The 14,877-nt window shown below is 50.2% G+C and overlaps 3 protein-coding genes across 3 annotated transcripts; 1 reads left to right on the forward strand and 2 right to left on the reverse strand.

Annotated features, from left to right (window-relative positions):
- The first annotated feature begins 3,656 nt into the window (after nt 1-3,656).
- LOC100275414 (uncharacterized) lies at nt 3,657-7,291 on the forward strand. The gene is given in 6 exon segments (NM_001367377.1): nt 3,657-4,745; nt 4,837-4,890; nt 5,029-5,082; nt 5,209-5,274; nt 5,360-6,308; nt 6,310-7,291. Coding segments are annotated over 6 exon segments (2,805 nt in total). The 5' UTR covers nt 3,657-3,744; the 3' UTR covers nt 6,991-7,291.
- A 2,391-nt stretch (nt 7,292-9,682) lies between these two features.
- Nucleotides 9,683-11,484, reverse strand: LOC100381585 (uncharacterized). Its single transcript, NM_001356628.1, has one exon. It carries the CDS (start codon nt 10,653-10,655, stop codon nt 10,077-10,079), a length of 579 nt encoding a protein of 192 aa, NP_001343557.1. The 5' UTR covers nt 10,656-11,484; the 3' UTR covers nt 9,683-10,076.
- Nucleotides 11,485-12,250: 766 nt separating this feature from the next.
- LOC107305682 (Cysteine-rich repeat secretory protein 55) lies at nt 12,251-13,402 on the reverse strand. Its single transcript, NM_001320826.1, has 2 exons — nt 13,000-13,402; nt 12,251-12,883 (listed from the first exon to the last, which is right to left on the reverse strand). Exons 1-2 carry the CDS (start codon nt 13,347-13,349, stop codon nt 12,427-12,429), a joined length of 807 nt encoding a protein of 268 aa, NP_001307755.1. The 5' UTR covers nt 13,350-13,402; the 3' UTR covers nt 12,251-12,426.
- Nucleotides 13,403-14,877: the final 1,475 nt, after the last annotated feature.

A 14,877-nucleotide genomic window follows, 5' to 3' on the forward strand; every position in this document is an offset into this window, starting at 1 on the left:
CTTCTTTGTGAACTTCAAGTGTAAGGGCGAGAGGCTCCAAGTTGTGGAGATTCCTCGCAAACGGGATTAAGAAAAGCAAAGCAAAACACCGTGGTATTCAAGTGGGTCTTTGGACCACTTGAGAGGGGTTGATTGCAACCCTCGTCCGTTGGGACGCCACAACGTGGAGTAGGCAAGCGTTGGTCTTGGTCGAACCACGGGATAACCACCGTGCCATCTCTGTGATTGATATCTTTGTGGTTATTGTGTTTTGTTGAGACTCCTCTCTAGCCACTTGTGATTATTGTGCTAACACTTAACCAAGTTTTGTGGCTTAAGTTTTAAGTTTTACAGGATCACCTATTCACCCCCCTCTAGGTGCTCTCAGATTATGGTGGTGATTTAGACAGGAGGAGATCTCTTTCAGGTTATGTCTTTACTATTGGAGATTGTGCTGTGAGTTGGAAAGCTCGTTTACAGGATACTGTTGCTTTGTCTACCACAGAAGCTGAGTATATGGCAATTGCAGAAGTTACTAAGGAAGCCTTATGGTTGAAAGGTATATATTCAGAGCTATGTGGAATTAAGTCTTGCATTACCATCTATTGTGATAGCCAGAGTGCTATTCATCTAACCAAAGATCAGATGATTACTGAGAAATCCAAACATATTGATATTCGTTATCACTTCATTCGTGATATCATTGAAAAGGGTTGGTGAAGGTATGCAAGATCAGTACTAATAATAATCCAGATGATATGATGACGAAGCATGTTTCTGTTGCTAAGTTTGAGCTATGCTCAAACTTAGTTGGTATTATAAATTAGCCCTTAGTGGCTGTTGGCGCCGGCAAGATGATGATGCATTTGTTTAAGGTGGAGGTTGCTATTATGATGCTACAAGGAATTTGTCTCAAGGTGGAGTTTGTTGAGTTTGTGATCCAAATTCTGAAGAAGGCGGCCAAGTTGGCGAGCGAAGCGGAGGCCCGTCGCCGGGAGGCTTGGTACGGATCGTTTTAGGGTTTCACCTCTATAAATATCTTTGTAAGCCGCAGTAGATATCTATCTCAATTGTAAATCTCCTGCGATCTGTAACCACCCGAAAATAGTGAGAAGTTGCCGGCGAGCGCCCGTGGTTTTTTCCCCTTCACTTTAGAGGGGTTTTACACGTTAAATCCATGTCTTCTCTGTGATTGATCCTATTTGTGTCGCATTCATTTATAACACCTAACCTTAGGCACCTTAGGTAAGTGTGGCATAAAATTGTGTGACAATTTTTTACACCATAGATATAGAACCAAACAACCCCTAAATATGCAGAATCAGTAAGCCAAGGCCAAGGCCGCATGCTTCTTGTCACTGAGGCTTTGAGATTCCAAAGAGAATATACCCTTAAAAGTTCCAAAACTTTGTTTCCCTAAAATGGAACTTAAACAAGACTAAAAGCAAAAGCGTAGAGAACAATTCAGAAATAGGACACGAATCTTGCCGGGTTCGATCTTTCAGCGGCTGCCACTGGACGTACTTTCATTGGGTGTGGACGAATCCACCTTTCCTTTCGACAAAGCTAAAGAGTTGAGAATTGAGATCGGTCCATCGTGACAAGATTGCTGCGATGCTGGAAAATTGTGAGCCTGCAGATCCGGAAGCCGCATCTGTGGGGAGTTAACAGTCCAAGCAGCTTACTTTCACTAATACTCAAGGGACACATAAGTTGTACTAATATTGTAAATATTTTGTTTGGAAACATACATAAATCGCTCTTTCGTACTCTTACGAATTTATGAGATCTATAAATATATTGAAATATAAGCAGTAGCTAAAGTTATGTCTGGAATAACTGCTCTGCTCGGCTTTCTTGCCTGCCTGCCTCCGTTCAAAACAAGGCTGGAAAATGTTCCAAGACAGAACACGAGCAGAACAATTCGGACTTCCGGCCGACCAATGCTGACAAGTAGTATAACTCCACAGCACGAAATTGACGGCTGGGCTCGGTGGACCACCTGTCTTCTGTGTCACTGTGTGCTGTGATTGTCGGCATGTAGAATTTTTATGGAGCTTGTTTGTAGGTGCAGCGTCACTCTTGGAAAATCCGTCGGCTTAATTCCTTGCGCAGGTCGCACCAGCCACCACGCACTTGAGTTGCCTCTTTTGTTGGATGTGCCATGTTTTTTTAGCTTATAGAGTATAGTTGATCCTTTTGTTATGTACTAAAAGGGTGTTTGGGATGGCTCTAGATGTAAGCTACATTATCAATTTAAATAATTCTAAAAAATATTTTTAATTTAAATAATAAACAAAGAACTTTATCTAAATGTCTTCTAAAGCCTTATAATTCTATCTTCATAATTTTCTAGAGCACATAATGACCTGCTCTACTAACTCTACCGAATTTTTTAGAGTTGGAACTATTCTAAACATGGCTTAAGTATACCATTCTTGGGAAAATATTTCTTCCGGTGGTGGAAAAGTTATTACGCGTTGCTATAGCACTATACAAGTCGAGTCTTATATATGAATCCCACTTGTTCCGCTGCTTTCCATATAAATGGTATTTAAAGATCTAACACATGGAGTCAGGGTCTCGATCTTTTTATAGCCTGTTGTCATCAGTAGACTTCAATAAATATACTACAAAACACATTGTAAGTAGAAGAGAAATTAAAATATAGATATTGTGATATGTCTTCTCGGTCATCTTACTCTTTTTTTTCTCTTCTTCCTTTTTTTTTCTCCTTCTCAGTGACAGATATCTATTTTTTTCGTCTCTTTTCTCTCACTCCCACCTGTGCTCGCGCGGCTCGCCTGATGCTGTGGCTGGTCGTGCGGCTTGCCTAATGCTGCGGCTGGTCGGTCCACCGTCCAGCGCGGCCGTCGGCGTCCATGGCTGCGCGGCAGGGAAGGCTCGCCAGTGCAGCAAGGAAGGGGTTCGCCGGCGCTACACGAGAGAGGCGCACGAGGGCGGTCAGGACCGAGCGGTGCGGCCGTGCGCGAGCCAGCGTTGGGGGCGGACCGCACGTGGCGTGGGATGGCATCGGGAGGGAAGAAAAGAAACTCCGTGACCATGGGGATGTACAAATCTAATATTTTTGTGAACAATTTTTTTGGGTAGATCTGGCCTTTAGATTCAGAGTTTTTTTTTGTCATTTTGGATCCAATGATTATATAATATTTGATTTTTAAAAATAATAATACGCAGAACTGAATTTGGTTTTATGTGCAGCGCTTTGAGCTGTCCCAGTCGCTTAGCCCACACCTACCCCATGCCTCTTGTCACTTGTACTCCAAAAGGAAATTGGACGTGGTCGTCTGCACTGTTTATTCGTTGTTACTTTCGAGGACGTTGGTGTTACCGCAATAAGTCGTTAATATCTAAAGTAGGATATGCTTTTCCTAATACGGTTTGCTGACATGGTGGCAGACTGGCAGTGGTCACACAATTGTCCCGGTGGCTCAGGACAACTCCTGTCAGGTTCCGACGACCTATAGCCTCCTATTCCACGTCAACGACACGGCTTGTGTCCGGCTGCCCGCTGGGGAGTGGGGGGTGAACTGGTGAAGTTTCGTGGCACCATCCAGTCTTCAGCACGCCGCACGCGAGGTCAAGTCGTCGCTGAAAAGCCATATAAAAAAAAAAAGGGAAACTCCCAATCAGCACGCACGTTTCAGCATCCAGTAGCTAGAGCTGCAGGCTGCAGCCGTCAGCCGCACCCGAGGCCGAGAGCCCAGAGCCGAGAGGCGAGTTGGGCGGCTGTGCTGGCCGGCCATGGCGAAGCCAGGCGGCAGCGATGAGTCGTGGGAGTACAGTCTGCGCAAGTATCTCCTGCTGCTGGCCACGCTGGTGGCCACGGTGACGTACGGTGCGGGGTTCAACCCCCCAGGCGGCGTCTGGCAGACTGCCGACCCCGCCGTCGACCGCATCGCCGGCGACCCCATCATCCGCGACACGAACTACGCCCGCTACCTGTCCTTCTTCTACAGCAACGCCACCGCCTTCGCCTCGTCGCTCGTGGTCATCGTCCTCGTCCTCATCCTGTCCGTGCTGCACGACAACGGGGGAATCACCATGCTCGCGCCGCTGCTCGGCGTCCTCCGGGCCGTCATGGTGCTGGACCTGCTCAGCCTCATGGGCGCCTACGCGGCGGGGACGTTCCGGGACACGCTCACGGCGGTCTACTCCCTGGTGCTGTCGGCCGGCGTCGTCGCCTACCTCGTGGCCCACCTGGCCCTGGCCTCGAGGGCGCCGGCGGCCGAGGACAAGAGGGGGCAGAGCGCGCCGGAGCGGCTCCGCAAGGTGCTCATGCTCCTCGCCACGTTCGCCGCGAGCGTCACGTACGTCGCCGGCCTCAGCGCGCCGGGCGGCTTCTGGGACCACTCCGAGGACGGCCACCGCCCGGGCGACGCGATCCTCAAGGGAGGGCCCCACGACGCGCGCCTCAAGGCCTTCTTCGTCTGCAACACCACGGCGTTCGTCGCGTCCCTGCTCATCCTCGTCATGCTCCTGGAGAAGAAGCTCTGCTTCAGCCAGAAGGTGCGCTCCTACGAGATCTACGGCTTCATCGCCGTCACGCTCATCAGCCTCCTGGGGGCGTATGCTGCCGGCAGCAGCCGCCAGATCGACACGACCATCTATGTGAGCGCTCTTGTTGGTGCTGTTGCCGTGTGCATTCTCATCCAAGTGGTTTTCGTTTTGCTCTTCCAAGCAAATTCGACCGAGGGGCAACAAACACGAACTCAAGGTCCCCTAACAAATAATGGCAATGGCAGGTACAGTACTGGCAGAGGGACCTTGGAATTCGGTGCAATTTGTTCGTTCTATCGCCATTTTAATCTCACCGATTTCTCTGTAATTTATCAGTGATGAGCGTCAGCAGACTCAAGGTCCGCAAACAAGCATGGACAGTAATGACAGGTACGATCGGAAGCACATAAGTGCTATCTTTTATCTAAATATATATACACACTGCAAATTATTGGAATTGCAGTATGCAATTCAACGACATTTTAGTTGAATTTTTTTTATCGTATTGATTTTATTGTTATTTGTTAGGGATGAGCAGCAGCAACAAACCCACGGTCTGCAAACTAGTGATGACAATGTCAGGTACGGACTGGAAGAGCATATCCCTCATGTTCCAACTCTCCAAGTTTACTAGCAATGTTGCAGTATGCAGTTCAAAACTACTTCCCCTGCAATTTTGACGGGTTGGTTTTCACTGTCATTTATCAGTGACCACCACCAGCAGCAGCAACAAACTCAGAGTCCTCAAACTAGCAATGGCAATGGCAATGCCAGGTACAAACAGAGCAATGCAATTGGATTCTGGTCTCTCTATACTCTTTGATTGATGGATCTGTTTCTTCTCTTTATAATCCACCAGCGATGAGCATGAGAAGCAACAAAATCCAGCGCTGGAGAAGGCTCGCTCTCTTGTCCTGCTGCTCGCTACTCTCGCAGCGGCAATCACCTACCAAGCGGGCCTGAACCCGCCGGGTGGCCTCTGGCAGAGCAACGGCCGCCTCTACAAGATCGGTGATCCGATCCTCTTGACCACGAACCCCAGACGGTACAAGGCATTCTACTACTGCAACTCCGTCGCCTTCGTCGCCTCCTTGGTCGCCGTTATGCTGGTTAGGAAGAAGACACTGCACCACCACAACGCGCTGGAGGCCGCCATGGTACTGGACCTGTTCGGCCTCATCGGCGCTTACGCCGCCGGGAGCTGCCGGGACGTCAGCACGTCCATCTACGCCATGGCCCTTGCAGGCGCCGTGCTGGTCTACGTGGTCATCCATGTCGTCTTCTTGACGCTGGACGAAAAGGACGGCAGCAGCGCGAGAAGGAATGATGACGCTTCCTTCGAGGAGAGAGAGAAAAAGGAGGCGGGCCTGGTGGAGAAGAGGCGCAAACGACTGCTCCTATTCGCCATCTTGGCCGCGACCATCACCTACCAAGCCGGGCTGACACCGCCGGGCGGCTTTCTGGTCCAGGACGATAACCGTACCGGCCGCCATGCCGGCGACGCGGTCCTGCTCAACAACTACCCGCGCCGTTACACGGCTTTCTTCTACTGCAACTCGGTGAGCTTCATGCTGTCCATCGCCCTCATCATCCTCCTCGTGAACCCCAACCTGTACCGCCCTGCCATTCGGAGCAATGCGCTGTCTGTCTGCACGGCGGCCGGGTTGATTGGAATCATGGGCGGCTACGCGGCCGGCTGCACGCAGCATCTGAAGACATCCATCTATATCTTCGTGTTGGCGGCCGTGGTTCTGTCCACTGTGGTCTTTCTGGCTGCGGTGTTCCTTGTGATCCATCTGAGAAAAAAAAGACGATAATGCTAACAGCACCAACAGAGCAGCAGCAAGAGAGGCACCTGGGGAAGAACAAGAAGCCAATGCTGGTGCTGGGGTGCCAAATGCCATGGGGGGCGAGCAAAGAGGTCCCCAAGGAGCCAAAGCTCGCCGAAAAGAAAAGAGGGCACACGCCAAGCGCAAGTATCTGATGCTGCTTGGAATCCTCGTGGCGAGCGTGACCTACCAGGCCGGGCTGGCGCCGCCGGGCGGGGCGTGGCAGTCCAACGACGGCACCCACACCGCGGGCGACCCTGTGATGCACGACTACCGGAGGGCCCGGTACCTTGCCTTCTTCTACAGCAACTCCACCTCCTTCGTGGCGTCCGTGGTCGTCGTCGTGCTTCTGCTGCCGGAGTCGCTGCACAAGAAGTGGTGGTGGCTCGGGGTCATGAACGCGACGATCGTGCTGGACCTGCTGGGCCTCTTGATCGCCTATGCCGCCGGGTCCAGCAGGACGTGGAAGACTTCTGTGGTTGTTTCCGCTCTCGTTCTCGCTGTGCTCGCCTATTTCGCCATACATGTGCTGCTGTCAAGCTGCGTCAGGAGAGGGAAGAAGACAGCCCCCGACTCTCCGTCTCCGCCCCAGGACCAGGAGAACAGAGAGGAAAACGAAGCGGCAACGAAAGAGGTCGAGCTCCAGGGTCCAGCTTGCTGAAACTGGAGTGTACAGTGCGGAGCTGAATGTGTGTGCAGTCCAGTACTTGTAGATTTTTTTTTCACGACCGTGTTGTCGCATTTTTTTTTTTTGTCAAGAGGTGTAGTGTTTTTGTTGATCCACGTAGCGGGCGGGAACGATTGATGTGCAATCAAGTGTTAGATGTAAGTGTACAAACAAGTCTGCGTGCAAGCGAGGCTTCTCTGTCTTTTTAGATCATGTAGTCTTCGCGTGGGTCATAAATGACTTCACGGGTTTGGAACAGTCTTACTGAATATCAGCGTACCTGATGACTGGATATTACTGTACGAGCTGATTCCTGAGGAGTCAAAATCTCCTGCGAAAAGCATGAACAGAAGCTTGATGTTCGTAGATGATGATGGTCGCTGTTGATCATTATACGGCGCATCTCTGTAGCCATGATGTCTCAGCCTTTATTTGCTACTGTGCATGGGTGGAAATTCTTGCCAAGGATCTGCAGAGATACGTCGATTGGAATTAGAAGTACTCATGTGACTAGGAACATGGAGAGACTGTCCAGAATGATGGAACCCAATTCAATTTACAAATGTTAAAGTATGCAAGCTCCAAACATTTAGACTGTGTCAGAAAAGGACATCTTAAAATATACTAACAAGAGGAAGTGTCCAGACTGATGCAACTCAAATAAAATTCCAGATGCTAGGTAAGTGCAGGTGTGAGGTTTACTCCGAACAAGGGATGTTTATAAAGTGTACCCTTGAATGATTTACCAAAGAAGTATCAGATGTTCATTCAATAGATGATGTCCCTTGCATCCTCCTTTTGCAGGCACATAGTAAAGTTGTTTGGTTCAATTCAATGAAAAGGATTCGCTTGATTATATAACTATCGTATGTTACTTTGCCAAAAGCCAATTACTGAATGGACCAATAGATGATGGAATGCTCTTTGGTGAGGGCACATCTCCTCTAGTTTAGAACCCGAACATTCGTAATCAGACATATGCTCTTCAGAATGGGCAAATTCAGCACCAACGTTTCCTTCTGAATTTTCATTTTCATAACCTGACTGTTCAATTTCAACAATATCTTCATGCATCTGTGGGTACTGCAGCTCCCTATTTGCAATCTCATCTTCAGAGTCATCACTAGAATATTCAACTATTTGACTGGTGGTGACTACAACATCCTCAGTTCTGTTCACAAATATTGAATGACGACTCGATTTCTATTGGACATCGTTAGTGCACGATTTCCCACTTGTTAACCCATACTGTAATTCCTGGAAAGAGAACCCTGCACCATAGGATTCATTGAAATATACGACAGGTCAGAACACCTGTACATGTCTAGCTACACTTACTTGACCTGCGGGGGGTAAGACAGCCCCCGGGTATTGTATTAAGAAGAAGACCTTCTCACACAGGTCAAGAAAACCCCCGAACCCCTGCCCCACCCATACACAGCGGCATCGAAGCTTATGTGAGAACGACCACGACCGGGGCTGAGCCTTAGACCTGTGCTTTGGCGTGGGACAGACGAGGGGATTTTTTTAACCACAGCCTGAAATTCGCTCCCACGGGGAGTCGAACCCAGGACCTGAGGAGTGCTACTCAGACCACCTAACCAACTCAGCTAGAGGCCCTTTCGCGTCTAGCTACACTTACCAAACTAAAATTTAGAACTACCCATGTATAATGCAGCAGCCAAGAAGATATGACCGATGTTGTATCTATTTAAACAAACTACTGCAGGCAGCCATTTATAATGTAACCAGTAATTCAATTACAAATGAAACCATATAGAAAGCATCTGCCATATTAGGGAACTGCAGGGTGCAGGCTCCGGCACGCCGCAATTACCGGCTAGCCGCTGCACACTGGCCCGCCTCCGGACTCCGCCGATGGAGGCTCGACCCACCTGCCGCTAGCGCGCTATGCACGTGGTATCACCCCGTCTCTAGTTCTTCAGTTCCTGTCTCTAGTTCTTCAGTCGATTGTAGAGTTAGTATGTGTGAGAATCGGTAGCTGAACTCGTCGGAATTCCAAACAATTGGTATGAAAACTGAGGAAGAAGACCGGGAGGATATATGTATCGCCGGAGCGCTCGAGGACACTACAATTCCGGCGAGGACGGACCGTGGACTCGCGAGGTCGTCATCGAGCGCGTTGTGGAGCACGTCATAGCGCCTGGGTCGACCACATATCCGACCCTCACCAAGACTAACTACAACGACTGTGTTCTGCTAATGAAGGTGAAAATGCAAGCACGCGGGCTTTGGGAAGCTGTGGAGATCGGCGACGTCGACGAGCGCGACGACCGGATGGCACTGGATGTCATCTGCAGCGCCGCGCCACCAGAGATGGTGGCCACACTGGCTATCAAGCCCACGGCAAAGGAGGCGTGGGAAACACTAAAGACGATGCGGATCGGCGATGAATGAGTGAGGAAGTCGACGGCACAGAGGCTACGCCGCATGTACGAGATGCTCTCGTTCCGAGACGGCAAGTCGGTGGAGGCATTCGCACTTTGACTCACGGACGTGGTCGCGCAGCTCGCTATGCTAGGTGATTCAGATTCGCCAAATAAGACCTTGTTTGGTTATTCACACTATATATGGATTTTATGGGATTAGAAAAAATTTAGAAAAACTTTGACTTCCTTGGGATTTAAACCCATCCAATCCCACTCAATCCATATGAATTGAGAGCTAATCGATTAGCCCTAACTTAGTGGAGAAGTATCTTTGGATCGGGAGTCAAGGTACAAGCAACTAGTAGTTTCCGACTGGATGTGTCGACCCTGTCGATGGAGGATATCACCGGCCGACTGAAAGCGGCCGAGCATGCTGATGATGCCTCACCACCGTCGACGGGGGGTAAGCTGTACCTAACGGAGGAGCAGTGGGAGGCTCGGTGGAAGGAGAAGCACCGAAATGACGCCGGCGCGTCGAAGTCCGGTAACCACAGGCGACGTCTACGTCGAGGCGCGACAAGCAACTGGCGAGCGAACCGGTGCTGGGAAAGGCCGCGACCAGTGCCGGAGCTGCGGCAAAACTGGCCACTGGGCCAGAGATTGCCCGTCTAAGTCCAACAAGGGGAAGGCCTATGTCGCGCAGGCCGAAGAGGAGGAGGGGACTCTGCTCCTCGCACGGGTCTCCTCCGTCCAGCTCCGCCCGCTCTGCGGTGGAGACCGCATCGTCGGCAGAATCCCCGGCGCTGGAGGCTTCTCGGGCTCAGATCCACCCACAGGAGACCCCGGTCGGGGCATTGGAGGCGCCGCCGGGACAACTGTTGCAGCTAGCGGTCCCGTCCCTGGTGGAGGAGGCGCCGACAGATCATCCCCCGAAGCAGGTGGCCTGGCCCCTGCTGGAGAAGGCGGCGCCGGATCCACCACCTCTAACCCTAGCCCCAGCGCTGGAGGAGTCGCCCAGTGCTGTGGAGGGGCCAGTGACCCTGCTGCCAGCGCTGGAGAAGCCACGCGCCGCGACGGAGCAGCAGCACGTACATCTGGTGGATGACAGAAGGAGATGTTGATGACCACGCAGGAGATGGTTGGATTCACGGAACACAAGGAATTGGTTGGATTCAGTGACAGTGACCACGCAGGAGATGTTGACGACAGAAGGAGCACAAGCGGGTTGTTCTTCTTCTTGGCCAATAATCCTATCACTTGGCAGTCCATTAAGCAAAAGGTGCTAGCTCTCTCATCCTGTGAGGCGAGTACATAGCTGCAGCAGTAGGTGCATGTGGAACAGTCTGGCCAGTACGACTACTGAGGCCTAGTGTAGGTATTCTAGTAATGAGTCGTATTAGAGTGAATTGAGATATATTGAAGGAGTATTTGATATATTGAGGATTTACACACTCTCCAATCTCTCCAAAGCACTCTAAACTCAAAGTACTCAAACTAGATCTGAAGGATGTGATGGGAGGAGAGCCCGAACCATCGGTCCTCAAAGTGGACAATAAGTCAGCAATCGACCTTAGCAAAAACCCTGTCCACCATGATCGAACTAAACACATTGACACACGATTTCATTATATCAGAGAATGTGTGGACAGGAGGAAAATTATCCTTAAGCAGATTACAACTCAAGATCAGCTCACGGATATATTGACAAAGCCGCTGGATCGTGTGAAGTTCTAGCTCCTCCGTGATCGCATTGGCGTCGTCAACATAAAGGATGAGCTCTAGGATTAGGGGGGTTTGTTGTCTGTAATCCTGATGTCTATCCGTTGGGACTTAGCTCCTGTCAGTTAGGACTTAGCTATATTTTTCTTTGAATTCGTTGGCCTGAATAACCGGCCAGTTAGTTGTGGCTGAACGAGTCTAGTGCCTGTCGTAGGCCAGTTCATGCGGGGCGAGTCCGAGTCTTAGGAGAGTGCGCGAGTGCTTGTAGGACGTGGGATGGCACGGCGAGTAAACGCAACATGAAGTGCATGTAAACGAGTCGAGTCTGTTTATTAATTCAGAGCAATACGACAGAAAAGGTTGTCCGTTACACAGCACCAAAATATCACCTCGTCTCTAGTTCTTCAGTTCCTGTCTCTAGTTATTCGATCGATTGTAAAGTTAGTAAGTGTGAGAACCGGCAGCTGAACTCGCCGGAATTCCCAACACGTGGGCGGCCCGGCGGCCGCCAAGACTCCACGCCGCCTTTTGGATTTGAACATTTGTACGGAGAGGAACAGCGCAAGCGAAGGGACGACGCTCGTCAGGTCCATCGCCGGCAATGGAGTTTAGGAAGATAAGAAGAAAAAGAAGAGAGTGGTCTGAACTCTGAACTTCGCCGGCCGCTAGCTAGAGCGAGTGTGGCTTGTGCATGCCCAGATCAATCTCGCCGGTGTCGCTTGAGATGAATCCATGCCAGCTCCAGCAGGCAGCATACAGCGAGCAGGTGAAATAAAGCTCTGCTTTTTGCCCATGCTGTCGCATGTTCCCTGCTGCCAAGCTTTCAAATTGCAACTAGGTACCCTGGATTCAGGTAGGCGCATTTTCCATTCTGTTCTCCATTTAAGATACTCCTCTGAGGCTACTAGTAGTTTTCACGTACTCTCCAGTCAGGAAAAAAAAGTTCCAGCGGCTGAGATACATGGTGTGGTCGTCGAACCAGCGGGACCTGTCTTGAGATTGAGAGAATGTTCTTCCATTATGTATGTCCCACTGCAACAGCAAACAAATATCGAAACAAGAGTAGCGCGCAATGCGCATCATCGATCCGTGTTAAGCTTGAGCAGTGGAGTAATCTTTTACATACCGAATGATGCATGCTGATGGGAACATAAAAGTTGGTGGTGACTGATCGTAGTTTAACATATCAATACTATTGCTTCGACGCAGAGATGTACTTACACTGCATAAGCTCTTAACACATACAGTTGCACATCTTTATTGCTAGCTAACGCAAGGCTACTTTACCCTACGTTAAGGCACACAAGTCACTTCAGGCTAATTAAGGACGCACGACGATCTTGGTGTTCTTCGTCATGTCGGTGGTGGCGAGGCCGCCGCCCTTTCCGGCGAGCGGGAAGTAGAAGGGGTAGATCTCGTAGCGCACCCTGCAGCTGCTGTAGTTGATCTGGCAGCCCTGCTGCGCGCCGCAGTAGTCGCCGAACCTGGACAGCGCCGTGGACAGGCACTGCGCGCAGGTCAGCGGCGCGAGGTCCCGCGTGCACTGCGCCAGCCCGTAGATGGACACGAACGGCGTGTACTGCTCCTTGTCCCGCCCGAGCCCCGCGCTGCCCGCCGCCGACGCCTGCGCCGTCGCCTTGCCCATCACCTTCCCCACCGCCTTCTCGAACGCCTTCGGGTTGTCCATGGCCTGCACGTTCACCAGGATCACGCCCGCGTCCGTGTCCGCCTGCCCGAAGAAGTTGGCGTTCTCGTACCGCATGAAGCAGTAGTCGTACCTGCATGCATATGTATGTATGCAAGCTCGATGCTTAGCATTAGCAGTTGCATACTTGCATGCATGTGTCTACATAATTGCATACGTATCTATACAGCCATGCAGTGTTGAGCATACCATATCCTCGCGTCGGAACTGTAGCTGCAGGTGCTGGGGAGCTGCTTGGCGGCGTCGGCAAGGCAGGACGCGCAGTCGCTGGCGGAGACGTCGCCGCGGCATTGCGCGAGGCCGTAGATGATGCTGTTGTTGCCCTTGCCGGCGGTGGACGTGGCGTAGCCCCCGGTGGAGGAGGCCGAGGCGACGAGGTCGGCGAGGACGGAGTTGATGTTGGCCACGGCCTTGCTGCTGCCAGCGTAGCTGCTTCCTGAGCAGTAGCTGCCGATGGAGTCCGCGGCCATGCCCAGCGGGAGCAGCAGAGCCAAGGAAACAACAAGCAGCATGCAGCAGCGCATCCTGCTGGACTCCATGGCAGTGTAGGGTATGATTGAATCAAGCTCTCGAGTTCTTTGCAAGTGCGTGCTCTCCATTGAGAAGAATGGCTGGAGCTTATATAGTGCCGGGATCGGAGAGCGCGGATAGGAGATCGAGCAGAGGTGCTTGCTGGTTTGCTGCCGAACGTTCTTTATTTGACTGTTTTCTTGGTTGCATGCAAATTTTGACGTGGACATTAGCATGAGTGCATGACCGTGAGCACATGCTCCCTCTTCTATGACTTTTTAATTATCGTTCTCGCTTTATAAAAAATGTAATATAATTAGCTTTTCCAAATATATTAAAAATACTAATATTTGTATTATATAATTAGTATCATTAAATAGATTATTAAACCTATTTAAAAGTTATGAATATTGCGAATGTTTTTTATAAAGATAGTTAGATTTAAAAAAATTGACCAGCACATTTTATAGACATATAATTGCTGGCCGCTGAGTCAGCTGCTGGTCCACGGGTGGGCACGGGCAGAAGGGCACTTGGCAACTTGCAGACATTGGGCTATAGCTGGATTGGCGGCTCCATCCGCGCCATGCATGTTACTAGTATGGCCCATTGACTTTGACTTGGGGCTTTGCATGGTTTAGACTTTAGACAACACTTGTGAAGAAGTTGTGTGATTGTGACTTTGTCCTTGGGAGTAGCAGTTTAGCACATCACAGCTCATAGACGAGAGCTCCCTGGATTTCGATTTCCTGGGGTTCAGAAAAAAAGAGAGATAGAGAGAGAGAGAGAGAGAGAGAGAGAGAGAGAGAGAGAGAGAGAGAGAGAGAGATCAGCTTTGTTTTGTTATAATTTGCATGCAAGTTAAAATAAAGGTTGTGTTTGTGTCGGAGACATTCGTAGTCAGCTAGCTAGATGTTGTACTACTGTAATGCACGATAAAAACAGGTTGTAAGTTGCTCGAGTGAACCAATATATCCATGTCCATGTAGTGATGTGGATGGTAGCTGCCTAGTAGTGACTAATTACCTAAACCAATCGCACGTTTAACTGTCAGAGCATGTAAATCTGGCGGCCGGAGTGAAGGCCGAAAAGGAAGAAGAGGACCAGACGCATCCATCTTGCATGCATGGTCCACCAATCCCCCTAGGCCATAGGTGGAGTACACTGGTCTTAAGTTGTGTGGAGTTCCACTCGTCCACCCAGAAGCAGACACGACGCGGAGTAAGAGGAGTTCATCCACAGAGCTGACCACGTCAGCAAATTTTAAGATAGAAGCATATATAGAACTAGTGCTGGGAATTGGGCCGGGCCGGGTCAGTCTGGCCTAAGCCTATCGTGCTTCGTGCTAAACGGGTTCGTGCCAGGAAAGCCCTAAATCACGTTATGCCTTCGTTGGGCCGTGCCGGCCTAAGCCTGGCCCCGTATATTTGACCACATAAAATCAAAATATTACAACCATATAAAGTTCATGGCTTACTAAATTAAACATATTAAACAATTCTAGCATCATTTAACCACATAAACTCTAAATATAACACCAATATAAAGTCGATATCT

Source organism: Zea mays, chromosome 1, assembly GCF_902167145.1.
Source record: "Zea mays cultivar B73 chromosome 1, Zm-B73-REFERENCE-NAM-5.0, whole genome shotgun sequence".
NCBI classification, from domain to species: Eukaryota; Viridiplantae; Streptophyta; class Magnoliopsida; order Poales; family Poaceae; genus Zea; species Zea mays.